Source organism: Sturnira hondurensis, unplaced genomic scaffold (genome assembly GCF_014824575.4).
Source record: "Sturnira hondurensis isolate 20B ecotype Veracruz unplaced genomic scaffold, ASM1482457v3 Scaffold0013063, whole genome shotgun sequence".
Taxonomy (NCBI): Eukaryota; Metazoa; Chordata; class Mammalia; order Chiroptera; family Phyllostomidae; genus Sturnira; species Sturnira hondurensis.
The window spans coordinates 2,748,560-2,763,969 of NW_028085694.1; the positions used below are offsets into that span (position 1 = coordinate 2,748,560).

The 15,410-nt window shown below is 38.5% G+C and overlaps 1 protein-coding gene across 1 annotated transcript in view; it reads left to right on the forward strand.

Moving 5' to 3' along the window:
* COL24A1 (collagen type XXIV alpha 1 chain) overlaps positions 1 to 15,410 on the forward strand; it is a 337,900-nt gene that overhangs the window by 106,398 nt on the left and 216,092 nt on the right. Inside the window, exons 15-19 of the mRNA XM_037060934.1 lie at positions 3,361 to 3,414; positions 3,492 to 3,536; positions 3,769 to 3,822; positions 4,905 to 4,958; positions 9,529 to 9,582. Coding sequence (XP_036916829.1) covers positions 3,361 to 3,414; positions 3,492 to 3,536; positions 3,769 to 3,822; positions 4,905 to 4,958; positions 9,529 to 9,582 — 261 coding nt within the window. The remainder of the gene's footprint in view (positions 1 to 3,360; positions 3,415 to 3,491; positions 3,537 to 3,768; positions 3,823 to 4,904; positions 4,959 to 9,528; positions 9,583 to 15,410) is intronic.

The following is a 15,410-nucleotide window of genomic DNA, read 5'->3' on the forward strand; positions in this document are numbered from 1 at the left end:
CAGCCCTTTCCGCAATGTACGCACTCATATGAACTCCAGTTGGCCAGCGGCTGCTGTTTTTATGTAAAGAACCTATCCCTGGGTCTCTATTTTTTTTTACTTAATTTGACTCAAAAGTTCTCTGTTATTCATCACTGTGTGGGAGGCTTTTCTTCTTCTGTTGTTATACCCCAGACACTCTCAGCTAAGCTCCCATGCATGAAATGATTGTCTTCTCTCTACTTCATCTTCTCGTGGAAGAGGAGTGTGGTAGGTAGGAATTGCAGAAGGACCTTCACGTTGTCTTTGTGGAACTAAAAACTGCTCTTGAGCCCTAGTTGGTGTAGCTCCGTGGATTGAGCATGGACCTGTGAAACCAAGGGCCACCAGTTCCATTCCCAGTCAGAACACACGCCTGGGTTGCGGGCCAGGTCCCCAATGCGGGGTGCGCAAGAGGCAACCACACACTGATGTTTCTGTCCCTCTCGTTCTCCCTCCCTCCTCCTCTGTCTAAAAATAAATAAATAAAAGCTTTTAAAAAAACTGCTCTTGAGTTATCATGGGTAACTTTCATTAGACTATAGTTTTTCAGAATAAGGTTTTCCACAGAACTCATGATACAACACAAAATATCTGATGTTTCTTAGAAAGTTCTATACTAATACCATTTTACTTTTTAATTCCCTGTTTTACTAAGCCACTTTAATATATATATGTTTTTTGATATCTTCCAAAACTTACTACTGTCTTGTGATTTTTAGAATCTCTAAAAAGCTAAATAGGATATTATGCCTGTAAACTACATTTATTTGAAGATCTCAAATTTATCTGAAGATCTCACATTTACTGAAATAAAATTTAATATTATATTGCCTATAGAAAAAACAATAGGATGACAAAGAAATATTTGCTTATAAGCTATTTCTTTGCACCATGACCAGTGTGGCTCAGTTGGTTAGCTGTTGTACTGCAAAGTGAAGGGTTGCCAGTTTGATTCGTGGTTAGGCCACATGCCTGGGTTGCAGGTTCTGTCCCCAGTGGGGGCACATGCAGGAGGCAACCAATTGATATTTCTCTCTCACATCATTTTTTCTCTCTTTCTCCTTCCCTTCTACTCTTTCTAAAAATAAATACATAAATTTTTTTTTAAAAAGTACTTCTTTATATACCTACATAGATCTTTGCTGCATAATTTCTAAACAGTTGTCTGTTAAATTTTTAATACTATCATAAGTTTTAAATCTGAATTCTGAAAAAAACTAGCCTCTGTAACTATAAGAACAATTTTTCCTTTTGACAGAATTTGTCAGTGATGTATCAATATTGCATATCTCTTTATTAAGTTGGAAAATATTATACTTTGTCTCTCACAGCTCCATGTATTTCAGGGTTAAGCAGTTGGAAATCATTTATCTCAGTTATATTTCACAGACTTTAGGGCTCACCCAAAAGTAAAGATGTCATATTTTCCATTCTGAAATTTGTATTATATAAACATAGACTATTAGAAATGCGCCCTTATGTTGAGAGATAGAGTTCTAGAAATCACTGTTTTTAATTTTATTATTAAAGTTTATTACTTCCTCCAGCATTCAATCCATACTTTATTTCAAAACCAGTTATCAAGGCCCTGGCTGGTGTAGCTCAGTGGATTGAGCGTGGGCCTGTGAACCAGAGGATCGCGGTTCAATTCACAGTCAGGGCACGTGCCTGGGTTGCAGGCCGGTTCCCTGCAGGCCCACTCCCAGCAGGGGACGCACGAAGGGCAACCATACATTGATGTTTCTCTTCCTCTCTCCTTCCCCTCTAAAGATAAATAAATACATGAATAAATCCAAAACCAGTTATCATATTGGGTCTTGGAGAGTGAAAAAGATGAGTAAAACATGCTTCTGCTCTCACAGGTTGCAGGGACTAGGAAGAGCAAAAAAGTATAGTGCAGCATACTTAGTAATGTCGTAGACGGGTATTTCAGCAAAGACAGACATATCTCCAAAGGCTGCGGCATGTAGTAAGGAAGAGCATTTCAGAGAGTGAAAACAGTCCCCTGTGGCTGGAATGCAGGATGTGGAGGAGGGAGAAGTACAGGGGAGGTGGAGGCAAATGGAAGGAGATGATGCTGAAAGGGCTGGTGGAGGCCTGGTAGTGAGCACCGGGGATCCTATCCTAAGAAATGTTCATTGTAACTAAAAGGGGCGATATTGTCAGAATTGTCACAAATACACACTTAAAAGTGCCTTAACATTTTGAAGCTGGACAATAGAGGTTTAAAGCAACTTGGTTTCTTAGGGTGGATGATCAAATGGTAGCCAGGCACAGAGAGGAAGCAAGAGAAAGAAGTAAAATGAAGGCATCCATGACAGAGAAATAATATCTTATCTCCAAACCATCACTAGACGTCCACCATTTTTTTCAAGTTTTGTTTGCAAATACCATTATCGTTGCTGTTGTCCTTTGTCTTCTATGACACCATGTTGAAGGAGTTTTTCTAACTCTCTTGCTTGTAAGAGATGAGTGTGGTAGTGATGGTTTTGAGGAACCTTGCATTGGAGCATTAAACTAAAAACCTTGACATTGATGACTGTATCTTTTTCCTCTTATGTTCACAAACATTCTATAATGAATGCATGAGATAAGCCTAGAAAAGTAGAGCTTTTTGTTGACTATTCAGGTTATCCCTGAAATCATGGTAAATTTTCACATTTTGTAAATTCAAATTATGAAATAAAATCATTGCAATTCCTGGCCCATAGTAACTGTCCAGTAAGTATTTGCCAAGTGAAATGAAACTCTAAGACATTCATGTAAAGTATTTATTGAATTCTTCCTGGGAACATGGCACTAAACTATTTTCCCTGTTTTCAAGATATTAGCTAGTCGAAAATATTTCAAAATGAATGTAATGGACATTAAGTATCATAGGAGCTCAAGGAAAGAAAGAATCCTTGTGGACTAGACCAGTATGAGAAGGCTTCAGGAAACAGGATGCACTTTACTGAAGTTTGAAAGATGGGTATGCTTTCTAAAGGTGGAGAGAAAAAGAGGTTGCTGAAGACAGCATGCACACGTGGGAGCTTAGTGAGATGAGCTGTTCTGGGTTAGTTCATTCATTCCACCATATTCTCTTTCTTCAATTTTTTCTCATTTATTGATTTTAGAGAAAGAGACAAAGGGAGAAAGAAAGCAACATCAATTTGTTGTTGTTTCTTTGTGCATTCATTGGTTGCTTTCATTGTATATGCCCTGACCAGGCATTGAACTCACAACCTTGGCATATACAGAGACAATGCTCAGACCAACTGAGCTACCTGGGCAGGGATACTATACTCTCTTTCTGACGTTGTTGGATGTTGAATACCTTTCTTCCTCATTGCTTTCCAGGGCAGTGTTGGCCCTGTGGGAGCAATTGGACCTTCTGGAATTCCTGGCCCAAAGGTATGGCTCTATTTGCCTACTGAATATTTAATTTTAATTTCTCTATGATGTCACAAAATATCACTTTTATTTTTTAGGGTCTTTCAGGGAATAAGGGCCTACCTGGAATCAAAGGTGATAAGGTGATTTAAATATTTACATTATCATAGAAATAATTTCTTATTACATTTGTTGCCAGCAGAACTTATAAAATATTTTGTTTTAATATATGGAATCTAATATGTACTATCAATTATATAATTTTTCTCAGAAGTAGAGAAAATAGAGAAGTTAATCTGTTGTTAATATTTGCTTTCTTTTAGTATTACCATGTTTGCAAAGCTTAACTGTCTTTGTGTGAAATGTGCTCTGTAGGGTGAACCAGGCACTGCAGGGGGGCCAGGAGAACCAGGGTATCCTGGAGACAAGGTAACTTTTTTTCACCATTAATTTTAAGCCAGTAAAAAAGTACAAATTCTTTTTAGAAAAGGTAGTCATTATTTTCACCATATATTTTGTTATGACATGGTATCACTGTGGTTTTATATTCCTTGTTTGCAAAAGTTTCCTCAGTTTTTAAGAATACTGGCATGAATTCTCTTTAAGGAGCATGAAAATTCAGTCATGTGCTGCTTAATGACAGGGACATATTCTGAGAAAAGCGTGTTAGGTCATTCTGTCTCTGCGCAAACATTGTAGGATGCATTTACACAAGCCTTGGTACTGTCGCCTGCTGCTTCTAGGCTACAAACCTGTACGACATGTTACTTTACTTAATTCCATAGGCCCTTGCAATGCAGTGGTCACTATTCGTGTATCTAAACATACCTAACAGAAAAGGTACAATAAAAATACAGTATAAAAGATAAAAAATGGTACACCTGTACAGGGCACATACCATGGACGGAGCTCACAGGACTGTAAGTTGCCCCAGCAAGTCAGTGAGTGAGTGGTGAGGGCATGTGAAGGCCTAGGACATCACTGTGAACTACTGTCCACTTAGACCACACTAAATTTATGAAACAACAGGAGATTAAATCAAATGCAAGAGAAAATAACGCAATCAAGAGGCTCAGTAAACCAGATGGATGAGGCTGCCAATATAACATGCATACTGTTTACAGCGATCCTATTTTTTATAAGTAGAAAGAATAAACTCTAACATAACAGTAAAAGGCATAATATAGCAAATACATAAACTGGTAACATAGTAACTGGTTACTTGTTATCATTATCAGGTTGAATGTATTATACATAATTGCTAGTGCTATACTTTTACACAGCTGGCACGCAGTAGGTTTGTTTACACCGGCATCACCACAAACATGATGATGCGTTACACTGTGATGTTAGGGTGGCTGTGACGTCCTGGGGGACAGGAATTTTTCAGCTCCATAATAATCTTACAGGACCACCGTGACATGTAGGATCTGTTGTTGATAGAAACGTCATTTGCAGCACCCCAAAATGCCTAACAGCTTTTCTCTTCCCTCTCCTGTTCTTTTTCTTAGGGCGCTGCTGGCTTTCCAGGACCACCAGGCGTGAGAGGGAAGCCAGGACCTTCAGTAGGTTTGAACTTTTGCTTTGCTCTTTCTGATGAAAGGAGTGCATACCGTGGCATGAGTCTTGAAACTGGTTGATATTGAGTATCAGAATGGTATATAAGCTGACCAGGCTGGAGTTTTCTCTCTGAAGTTTTACAATATAGCTAATCCCTCCAGTTTTCAGCTCATATCTGTAGACTTTTGGATCTTACTCTCCCCAGTTCCCTCAGGCCAAAGCCAAATTGCTGTGAGCCCTAAAGATCTCAGTTGATCTATCATTGAACTAAACAGAAAATATAAAGTATCTTAAATAATATTTGAATTTTGCCAAACACCTGTTTCATTATGAAATGTTCTGAAAAAGGATTATGCTCTCTTGTGGATTCAAATATTCTAGTTCCTTTCCTTTTTTCAAACTCTTCTGTATCAATTAGTTGAGAAAAAAGGATATCTTATATTGTAGTTAGCATGAGACCTAACAAATTATAAAATTAAAATTACTGAATAGTTAAAATTATTTAAGGGATTAAGCATGAGTTAAAAGTATATCTCTGCTTGTTAAAAATCACAATAATTATTACAGTTAACATTGACCGAGTGTTTACAAGGTACCAGGCACTATACTAAGGTCTGTACTTCTAGTTTAATCCTTATAACAAGTATATCAAGTTGGTACTATTATTATTCCTGTTTTACGAGTTAGGGAAACTGAGACCCAGAGAGTTAAATGACTTGTCCATGGTCCCCCAGTTAGTTGGTGGCCATCTGGGAAAATGTAATTAATCACATATGTCAGAGCCCACCCTCTTAGTTGCTGACATACTGTTTTAGGATTTAACATTTTAAGGTTTAGTATTTTAATATTGATTACAACTCTATGAAGGCGAATGTTATTGTAGATAGAAAAAATAGACATAGTTAAAATTTATTAATATAGCATTAAAATGTATACTTCAAAGAGTATTGTTTTCCCGAGCAATTAATCATGTTCCTTCTAACTCCCTGCTCCTATCGAGGGATTACTTTTGCATCAAAGGAAGCACCATGAGGTTACAGAGCTTTATGTACCTCACTCTTTGGGACTTCTAACGGTGGCAGCATTTCACATACACCACTCAGGTATTATTTAATTCAAAGAACAATATTTGACCTCTATCATATAAAATGGTGGTGGTAAGCTTTGCTCTTAGTAATTTATCACCCTGGACTCAGAGTGAACCTGGTCAGCCATGTACCCAGACTTGTGCCCTGGAGTTGAATCTTGAAACTCCAAAGTGTGTAAAACACAGGGCATGAGAATAGGTCATGAAGCTAAAAAAATAAAACAAAGCAAACAAAAAAAAACCTCTTCTATTATTCAAGGATATTTCTGAAACATGTAATAGGGACTTTTGATATCTGCGGTGGTTGGCAAAATAAGACCCTAATTTTAACTTTTTACATCTTCACTCTGTATAATGTGAGAGTTTTATAGCTTTTGATAATAATAAAGGGAAATAGTACCACACATATTTGTAAGGCCAATACTAAGTAACAGGTGATAGTAATAAAATTCTCTTATGCTTTGCAATCAGGTACTGGAGAAAATTAGAGTCATATATCTTGCTTATATAAGAAAGCTTTTTGATGTCTCCCTTTCTTTTTGATTCAGTTTATATTAATAACATTCATGGAGAAGGGGGGGGAATCACTGCTCTGAGAAATGGAGATTTAGATTTTAGCCTCAGGCCTGATAGTCACCTTCTGTGACTGTGGGCACTTAACCAACTGCTGCCGTGTCATTTCTCACGTCTACTCAGAGAGTCAGACTATGTAATAGTTAGGGTTCCTTTCCGCACTGTGGCTGATGTTTTCCAACCTTAGTCCTTGTGCTTATTAATATTTCTCTAGTCTAAGCTAAAGAAAAGGCAGAGAGCCTGTTTCACCTTTAACACGTTGTNAGGGGGGGGAATCACTGCTCTGAGAAATGGAGATTTAGATTTTAGCCTCAGGCCTGATAGTCACCTTCTGTGACTGTGGGCACTTAACCAACCGCTGCCGTATCATTTCTCACGTCTACTCAGAGAGTCAGACTATGTAATAGTTAGGGTTCCTTTCCGCACTGTGGCTGATGTTTTCCAACCTTAGTCCTTGTGCTTATTAATATTTCTCTAGTCTAAGCTAAAGAAAAGGCAGAGAGCCTGTTTCACCTTTAACACGTTGTCTAAAAACCCTTCGTACTTTTCCTCTGGAATAAGTCACTAGAAACTCGTGATGTGGTTTTTTCCGGACAGTGATGCAGGGAGCATGGGATAGTGAGAGTAAGGAAGGCTTTTACTTGCTTATTTATGCCTCTCTGTGTTATTCTAGTAAAAAGTTAATGTCAGCAGGGATTACTTTTGGAGGTGATGGTTGACCATCTTTTATTTGATCAAATCTTTGAAAAAATATACTTAGGACCGAAGATAGGATAGAAACTTAAGAATTAATATTTATGTAATTGCCTTGTCTTTGGTCTCTCACTTTATTTATCACTTGTTTATATCTCATTAATTGAAAATATTATAGAGGTTTGACCTGGAAACTTTCCCTAGTTATGGGAGGAGAGACACCTGTGTGATGAAAAATCGCACAGTTACCATGTTAAAAACAAATTGTACCAGTTAGTGCCTTCCCTAAGGTGTTTGGTCACTATCGTGGGAAGAATGTCAAAATCATATGCATGTGTTTTTTATCTGATATTTCCTGCCTTGGTTTTATGTTATCTAAGAGTTTGGTGTTACTCATCTTGTTTCCAAATGGATCTAAGCTGTAACATGAGAGAATATTTTCAAGGTAAACAAAGCCCTGTTTTGGAAGGTTTTTGCATTCTGGAGAAGGGAAGACTATGTTTTGCAAGTGTTTAAAAACTAGGGAAAACTACCAGTATAAAGTTAATATTCTTTCCTTGAAACTGATAAAACTAGTATATTTATTATATTATATTACATTATATCCTATTTTTAACTAGAAGTTGTTGCTATTTGTAGAGGTTTACTTAATCGTTACTGAATTCTGTAAAGGTTTCTTGAAAACTCAGTTTTTTACAAATGAGTATTGATAAGGAAAGTTTCAGTTGAAGTTCTTGAAAATGAACTTTTGAGAAACAAATAAAGTTGTTCCACTGTCTATGTTTTTAAATATCTGATTGTCAATCAACTTTCTTGAAAACCAAAGCCTAGGGTAGTGTCATTTTTCCCTCCACTCAAAGCGTATATATTTAGCTTCTTGTCTAGATATGGCCACTAGAGGGCCCCAGTGAGAACACCATCTCCATCTCTAAGAAAGGTATTTGTTGTTTCTGGAACAAGACTCCTCCTAGGTACTGATGGTGATTGTAATTTTGTTTATTTAGGAGAACCTAAGTGAACTTTTGAACGTTTTCATTGTTGTATTTTGTTTATCTATATTGATTGCAGTTGTTGCACTATGTCCATATACTTTAGCACTATGTGAGAATGGATTTAGTACAAATCCATTTGGAAAGCTGCATTTTACTTCTGGAAAAGTGGATAAACCCATCTTGTATATTGGGTTTTATATAATCTGAGGCCTATTTAAGTCAAGTTTGAAACTCACAGAGAAATAGAATATGCCAGAAATAATGAATTCAGTAGTTTTTCTTGTGAAGACAAGGGTATCAGACTACTTCTCAGGATGGTTGCTAGCCCACTCTAGCTTCAGGCTGAATCCCCACTTCTCTTTCTTCTGACCTTCCTCTCCAGCCCTGATTTCACATTGCTATTCTGAGTGTCAGAAAATGGCCTCAGAGCAGTTGAACCCAAATCCTCAAAATTTTAATTAAAGAATAAAAATAATCTAGGAATTCTGTGCATCGTCTGGGAGAGGAGAGAGGCTGGGAAGAGAAAGATTAGTGGTTATAAAATTGATTAACATTGATTAATTAACTCAATTGATTAATGAGTGCTCTCTGTGTGCCACGCACTGTGTTTAGCACTTTACATATATTACCTGATTTACTCCTCATAGTCGACTGTGTAAGAATGTTAGTAATGTTATTATTTCTATTTTATTGATGTGAAAACTGAGACATAGAGAAATTAAGCAACAAGCATTTAAATCCAGGTGATTCTTAATTACTTAATCAGTTCCTCCACCTCGTCCGGCTCCTTACAGTGGCAAAGGAGAGACGACTTTTCAGAGACAGTCCTAGGACTATGGTGGTTTATGAAGCAGTTCTTCATCTAGGGCTCCCCACAGTATTAAGTCAGAATTTACTATCTGCGGGTAATGTGCACACATGTACAGTTGTTTCTTGACTTGAGCATTTAACTCATTAAATTGTTTGCATGTCTAACCCTAAAGAATAAATATATATTACATCCATACGTATTTTACTTAAATAAGTTTTCTACACTCACAGTTACATTCTTTCCGAATGGTCACTACAGTTTTGTTTGATGATATACTGAGTGTTCACTGAAATGTCTTTACAACTTTGCATGGCATGATAGATGGAGTGCTGTTTCCTTACCATATGGTTTTTTTTTCCTTTAAACTGTACTCATTCAATTGATGTTTATATTTTTTTTCCCTCTATGCTCCATTTTAGGGCCAACCAGGTGACCCAGGACCCCAAGGACCATCTGGCCTTCCAGGACCAGAGGTAAAATGTGGGTGGGAAGATGATGATAAATTTGAAAGAAAAATTATAGAAATTAAATTTGAATGGTAAAACATGTTTTTACATAGTAGGTTTAAGAAAGATTCTCTTTAAAGTTTATATCATTGTGAATAGTTTGTATTAAATTTTTTCTGTTCTGTCAGGAGATATTCAACAGAAATCCCAAGGAAATAGAAAAGGAATCAGCCACATGATAGTCCTGAGTCTATTGCCCCTGACTTATTTGTTCTACACAACTATTAATAACTCATTCTTGGGGCTTGGAATCATAATTCAGGGCATAAACTTCACTGAATTTGTAATGCACAATGCTTCAAATCTTTGCTATATATAATATCATTTGGATCTAATATCCTAGGAAAAGTGCAGTTAAGTCTGTAGGACATATATCAGATTTGCTTGTACATTCTTTGAAATTTGGGCCATGGCTAATGCTTGGTGTACAGTGGCTTTTCATCCTGCAAGCCTACATACAGCACAAGCTCCTGAAATGAAACATTTGAGTTTTTAAAAAATCATTTAATGAGTCAAAGCTGTACCACAGGGGGTTCAAGCTCCTGCTGTTCACTCTAGTTCAGAAATATAAGTCAAAATATGTACATATGTACACAGACACATCCAATTCAGAGTCATGGATGCAGCAGTAAAGCTGAGAAAATCAGTTTTGGCTTCAGAATGAGTAACTCAAGCAGTGAAGTCCCCAGAGCATCAGAGAAGTAGGCAGAGTTCCTGGGAACAGCACTGCCCGGATGCATTCTCTCCCTCTTCGTAGACCATCAGATCGACTTCTTACTCCACAGCTGCCTTTCAGGGTTGGCTGGCTTCTTTAATGAGTGTCTGCTCTCATCTGTTGTCAAATGTAAAACATATTGGCTATTGATAACTCAAAAATCTAAAAAACTATCTTGCATACGTACTTAAAAAAAGAAAAAGTAGGAAGATAATAGGAGGTGAAACACAGCAATATACAGATGTCATCATTTTGGGAAGAAGGAAATTATAGTATGAACAGATGATTAAAATAGTAGTTAACAGATTACTACTAGTTCATTTCTTTTATGAGCCTACATTCTTTTAATCATTGTTATAGATATCTTCCTGGACTGAATGGTGTTCACCTGTTTGCTCATACTGAGAATACAGAACTAGCTGATCTTTCATTATCTTTAAAGGTCATGATTATGAACACGGATCGTTTTGGTGTAACTTCAGTGATGGATGATATGTGTATGAGGAAAGGCCATGTCGCCTTCTTACTATCAGTGGTTTGGAGTCCTTTTCCCCTTTTTTATGAAGCCAGGTTGAAGCATTCATGGACCATGTGTTTACTAAATACCCAGCCTTCCCATTTTTTTCTCTGTCGCCTTTGAGACTTTATGACCTGCAGTCACTGTTAGGTATTGCCACATTGTCTTTGCTCTCTGCACTTCCAGTACAAGGTCCTGAAGCCTGTCTGTGCCCATTCGTCCTCCTCACCTGTATTGACTTTTTTCATGGGGCTAAAGGTGTAATCTGTACCCTCTCAGGGGTAGAGGCAAGGTTGTTTGGGGAAATAGGGGTCAGTCCAAAGATTGTAACTTCTCGATCATAAGAATACAATGTGTGTGGGCAGTCACATACTAGGCAACACTTTTATCCAAGTCTTTCTCAATGTTAGACTTCTAAGAGAATTGCAGGTCCAAGAATTTAAAATAGTATATTTAATGCTATAGCCATCCAGGAAAGTTTCTGCAGGAATATTGTGCAGGAATATTCTCACATAAAAGGTCTTTTTTTTATTGTTCAATTGCAGTTGTTCCCATTCCCCCCCCCCCCCATTCCCCTCTCTCGCCCCACCATTGTGCTGAAAGTAGACTTTATCCTGTAGGCAATGATCATTGACTTTAAAGCAAGGGAATGAAATGGTTAGATTTGTGTTTTTGACCTACGTGTCATAAGGGCAAAGGTAAAAGAGCAGAGAGGGAGAGGTCAGGAGACTACAGTCTGTTTAAGAGGATAACACAAAAGCCGGGGCATTAATGATAAGGGCGTATGGCTCTAAAAAGAATGTTTGCTTCAAGAAATAATTAGGAAATATAATTCACAGCACTTCACCACTCAGTTCGGTTTGTTCAATTTGTGTGAGGGAGGAATAAAAAGACAGCTTTTAATATTTCTTGCTTGAACACTTGGGTAGAATGTGAATCACCTTTCTCAAAACACATTTAAAAAAGAGAGTAATGATACCCAGATGGGTGTAGGTAATGTTTTGGATTTGAATTTGGTAGAGCTTGTAGGACATACAGGAAATTAGTCTCCTAAGTGCATGGAAAACTGGAGGCCTGGAACTCAGAAGAGAAGAATGAACTTGAGATACATGTTTGTACAGTCATCCACATAGGGCTATTAGATGAGGCAGTCGTAAGAGGAGAAATCATTTAGAGAGAGTTGATGGAAAAAGGTTTGAAAATACTAGGCCTGGATACTCACCCTCAGAAGGCTACAGACTCCCCCTCCAGTGCAATTTAAGTTTTAAATTGACAGTATAAGAACATTAAAATAAACCTTGGTAACTTAACACAAAGAAGGAAAAGTCACAGTGGGAATTACAAAATATTTGGAACTGAATGAGAACAAGTCACTATAAAAACTTGAGTGTTGCACCTAAAGCAACATCTAGAGCGGCATTCACAGACTTCTCACAAAGCGAGGAAAATGAAGAATAAAGAAGTTATGCATAGCACACGTGTAGGAGTTTGTTTCAAAAGGATAAAGAAATTGCAAGGTCAACTGTGTTTCCTCTGTAAGTAGGTGACTAAATCCCAAGAGTAAGAGGGATGTGTGCGTGCAGAGGGAGGGTGCCTGAGTTCTGTGGAGAGTAAGCAGGGGAGTGGCCGAGAACTAATACCATAATTATTATTATAATTATACGTGTGTTAGGAACTCAGCTGAGATTGAAAAGCTGTTTTCCCAAAATATAGCTACAAATTCTTGTAAATTTTATTGGAAATGGATTGCAAATTTGAGCCTGAACTTTCTGCTGGCAAAAACAATGAAACATGATCAATGATGCAATTCCATTCTCTCTTGGATAAAAACATATTAATTGTTCAAAAGAAGGGCAGCAATTCATGGTACTGTATTATTTCCATCTGTAAATGTAAGCTGATATCATAGTGCCAAAGTGCAATTTAGTGAAAGTAACTATAATAAAGGCCAAAATGAGCGCTGGCTGGTGTAGCTCAGTGGATTGAGCGCGGGCCTGCGAACCAGACGATCGCGGTTCGATTCCCAATCAGGGCACATGCTTGGGTTGCAGGCCAGTTTCCTGCAGGGGCCAGTTCCCTGAAGGGGATGCACGAGAAGCAATCATTGATGTTTCCTTCCTCTCTCCTTCCCTTCCCCTCTAAAGATAAATAAATAAAATATAAACTTTAAAAATATATATAAATAAATAAATAATAAAGGCCAAAATGATGACACCTGAGTATATACTTCTGTGATAACTTTTGTTAGTTATTGGATGATAAAATGTTTCAGTTAACATCTGTAAATTGGGGGTTAATATCTTATAAATGAGAATTTTTTGAGGAATTAGCCTCATGGTCTTGAGCAGATTACTTAGAGTTTCTTCATTGTGAATGTTGTCATGTAGTCACATACTTAATTTTATGTTTCTCTAAATGACTTATGAGTTGTCCCAGAAACACTTGTCAAGCAATTTGTCTTTGCTGCAGTGATTTTAAAGTGCCACCTCCATCATTTTCTGAATGTCCATGCTTCTTGGGTCTCTGTCTGGACTTTGTTTTCTTTTCCATTTGAATGGTTTCCTGTTCCTGTACAAGTATCTTGTTGCTTTAATGATTGAAGTTTATGGTGTTTTTGAACTTTATTGAGGGATAACTGGAAATATTAACACATGTAATTGTATATATTTATAATTATTATACACACACACACACACACATTCTCACACATTGTGGGATGATTACTGCAAAAAAGATAATTAACACATCCATCACTGCACATACTTAACTTTTAATTTTTTTGTGTGTGGTGAGAATGTTTTTAATATATTTTATTGATTATACCATTACAGTTGTTCTATTCCCCCCCTTCATTCCCCTCCACCCGCACACTCCCTCCCCCACCATTCTCCCCCCCCTTAGTTTATAACCACGTGTCTCAAGTTCTTTAGATTCTATATTTCCCCCACTATTCTCGCCCTCCCCCCTATCTATTTTCTACCTACCATCTATGCTATTTTCTGTGCCTTCTCCCCCCTTCTCCCCCTCCCCCCCTGTTGCTAACCCTCCATGTGTTCTTCATTTCTATGGTTCCACTCCTGATCTAGCTGTCCGCTTGGTTTGCTTTTGTTTTAGGTGTGGTTGTTAATAACTGTGTGTTTGCTGTCCTTTCACTGTTCATATTTTTCATCTTCTTTTTCTTAGCCAAGTCCCTTTAGCATTTCATATAATAAGGGCTTGGTGATGATGAACTCCTTGAACTTGACCTTATCTGAGAAGCACTTTATCTGTCCTTCCATTCTAAATGAAAGTTTTGCTGGATAAAGCAATCTTGGCTGTAGGTCTTTGGATTTCATGACTTGGAATACTTCTTTCCAGCCCCTTCTTGCCTGTAAGGTCTCTTTTGAGAAATCCGCTGACAGTCTGATGGGTACTCCTTTGTAGGTGACTGTCCCCTTATCCCTTGCTGCTTCTAGGATTCTCTCCTTCATTTTGGTCTTGGCTAATGTAATTATGATGTGCCTTGGTGTGTTCCTTCTTGGGTCCAACTTCTTTGGCACTCTCTGAGCTTCCTGGATTTCCTGGAAGTCTATTTCCTTTGCCAGACTGGGGAAGTTCTCCTTTATTATTTGTTCAAATAAGTTTTCCACTCGTGGCTGTTTCTTTCCCCCTTCTGGTACCCCTATAATCCGGATGTTGGAACGTTTAAAGATGTCCTGGAGGTTCCTAAGCCTCTCCTCATTTTTTTGAATTCTCATTTCTTCATTCCTTTCTGGTGGGATGTTTTGTTCTTCCTTCTGGTCCATTCCATTGATTTGAGTCCCAGTTTCCTTTCCATCACTATTGATTTCCTTTGCATCTCCCTTCATTTCAATTAGTTTAGCCTTCATATGTTCCTCTAATTTGTGACTGTAATCTCTGTGAGCATCCTGATAAAGTGTCTTGAATTGTGCTTCTGATAGGCTGGCAATTTCTTGGTCGCTTAGAGTTATTGGCTCTGGGACTTTGAGTTCTTCTTGCACCATCTTTTTGGCTGTTCGTGCCTGTTATGTAGCAGGATCAGAGCCCTAAAGTGTTCACTAGAACAGGGCAACTAAGTCGCTGGGTTGTGACGTTGTATGTGGGGGCGGGGTCAAAGAGGGACAATGGGTTCTCGTCTGCCGCCTGCCTCTGCCGCCTGCCACTGTTGCCCCGGCGCCGCAGCCACCACCGTCACCAGGCATGCAAGTGTGCCACCGCCGTCAGCCCTCCACCACTGGGTTCGCCCCTTGGGGCCTGTGTGGTCCGTCTCACTGTGCGCGAATGTGCGACCGAGGTCAGTCTGCCCCACACCCCGGCTGGTTCCAGGCTGCCTGCGCACCTAGGTCAGGGGATCTAACCTGCCGGACCCAGCTCCGCTGCTGGCTCCGCCTCTCTTACCGTCCCCGTTGAACAGTTCGTAGTTGTCGGACTTCCGTATAATTCCATGTTCTGGTCTTTGGGTGTGTCCTAGTTCTCCAAACCTTTGTTGTGTTCAAACTTGGTTGTGGGAGAAGGCACAGTGTTTCCACCTATGCCTCCATCTTGGCGGAAGTCCCCAGAATG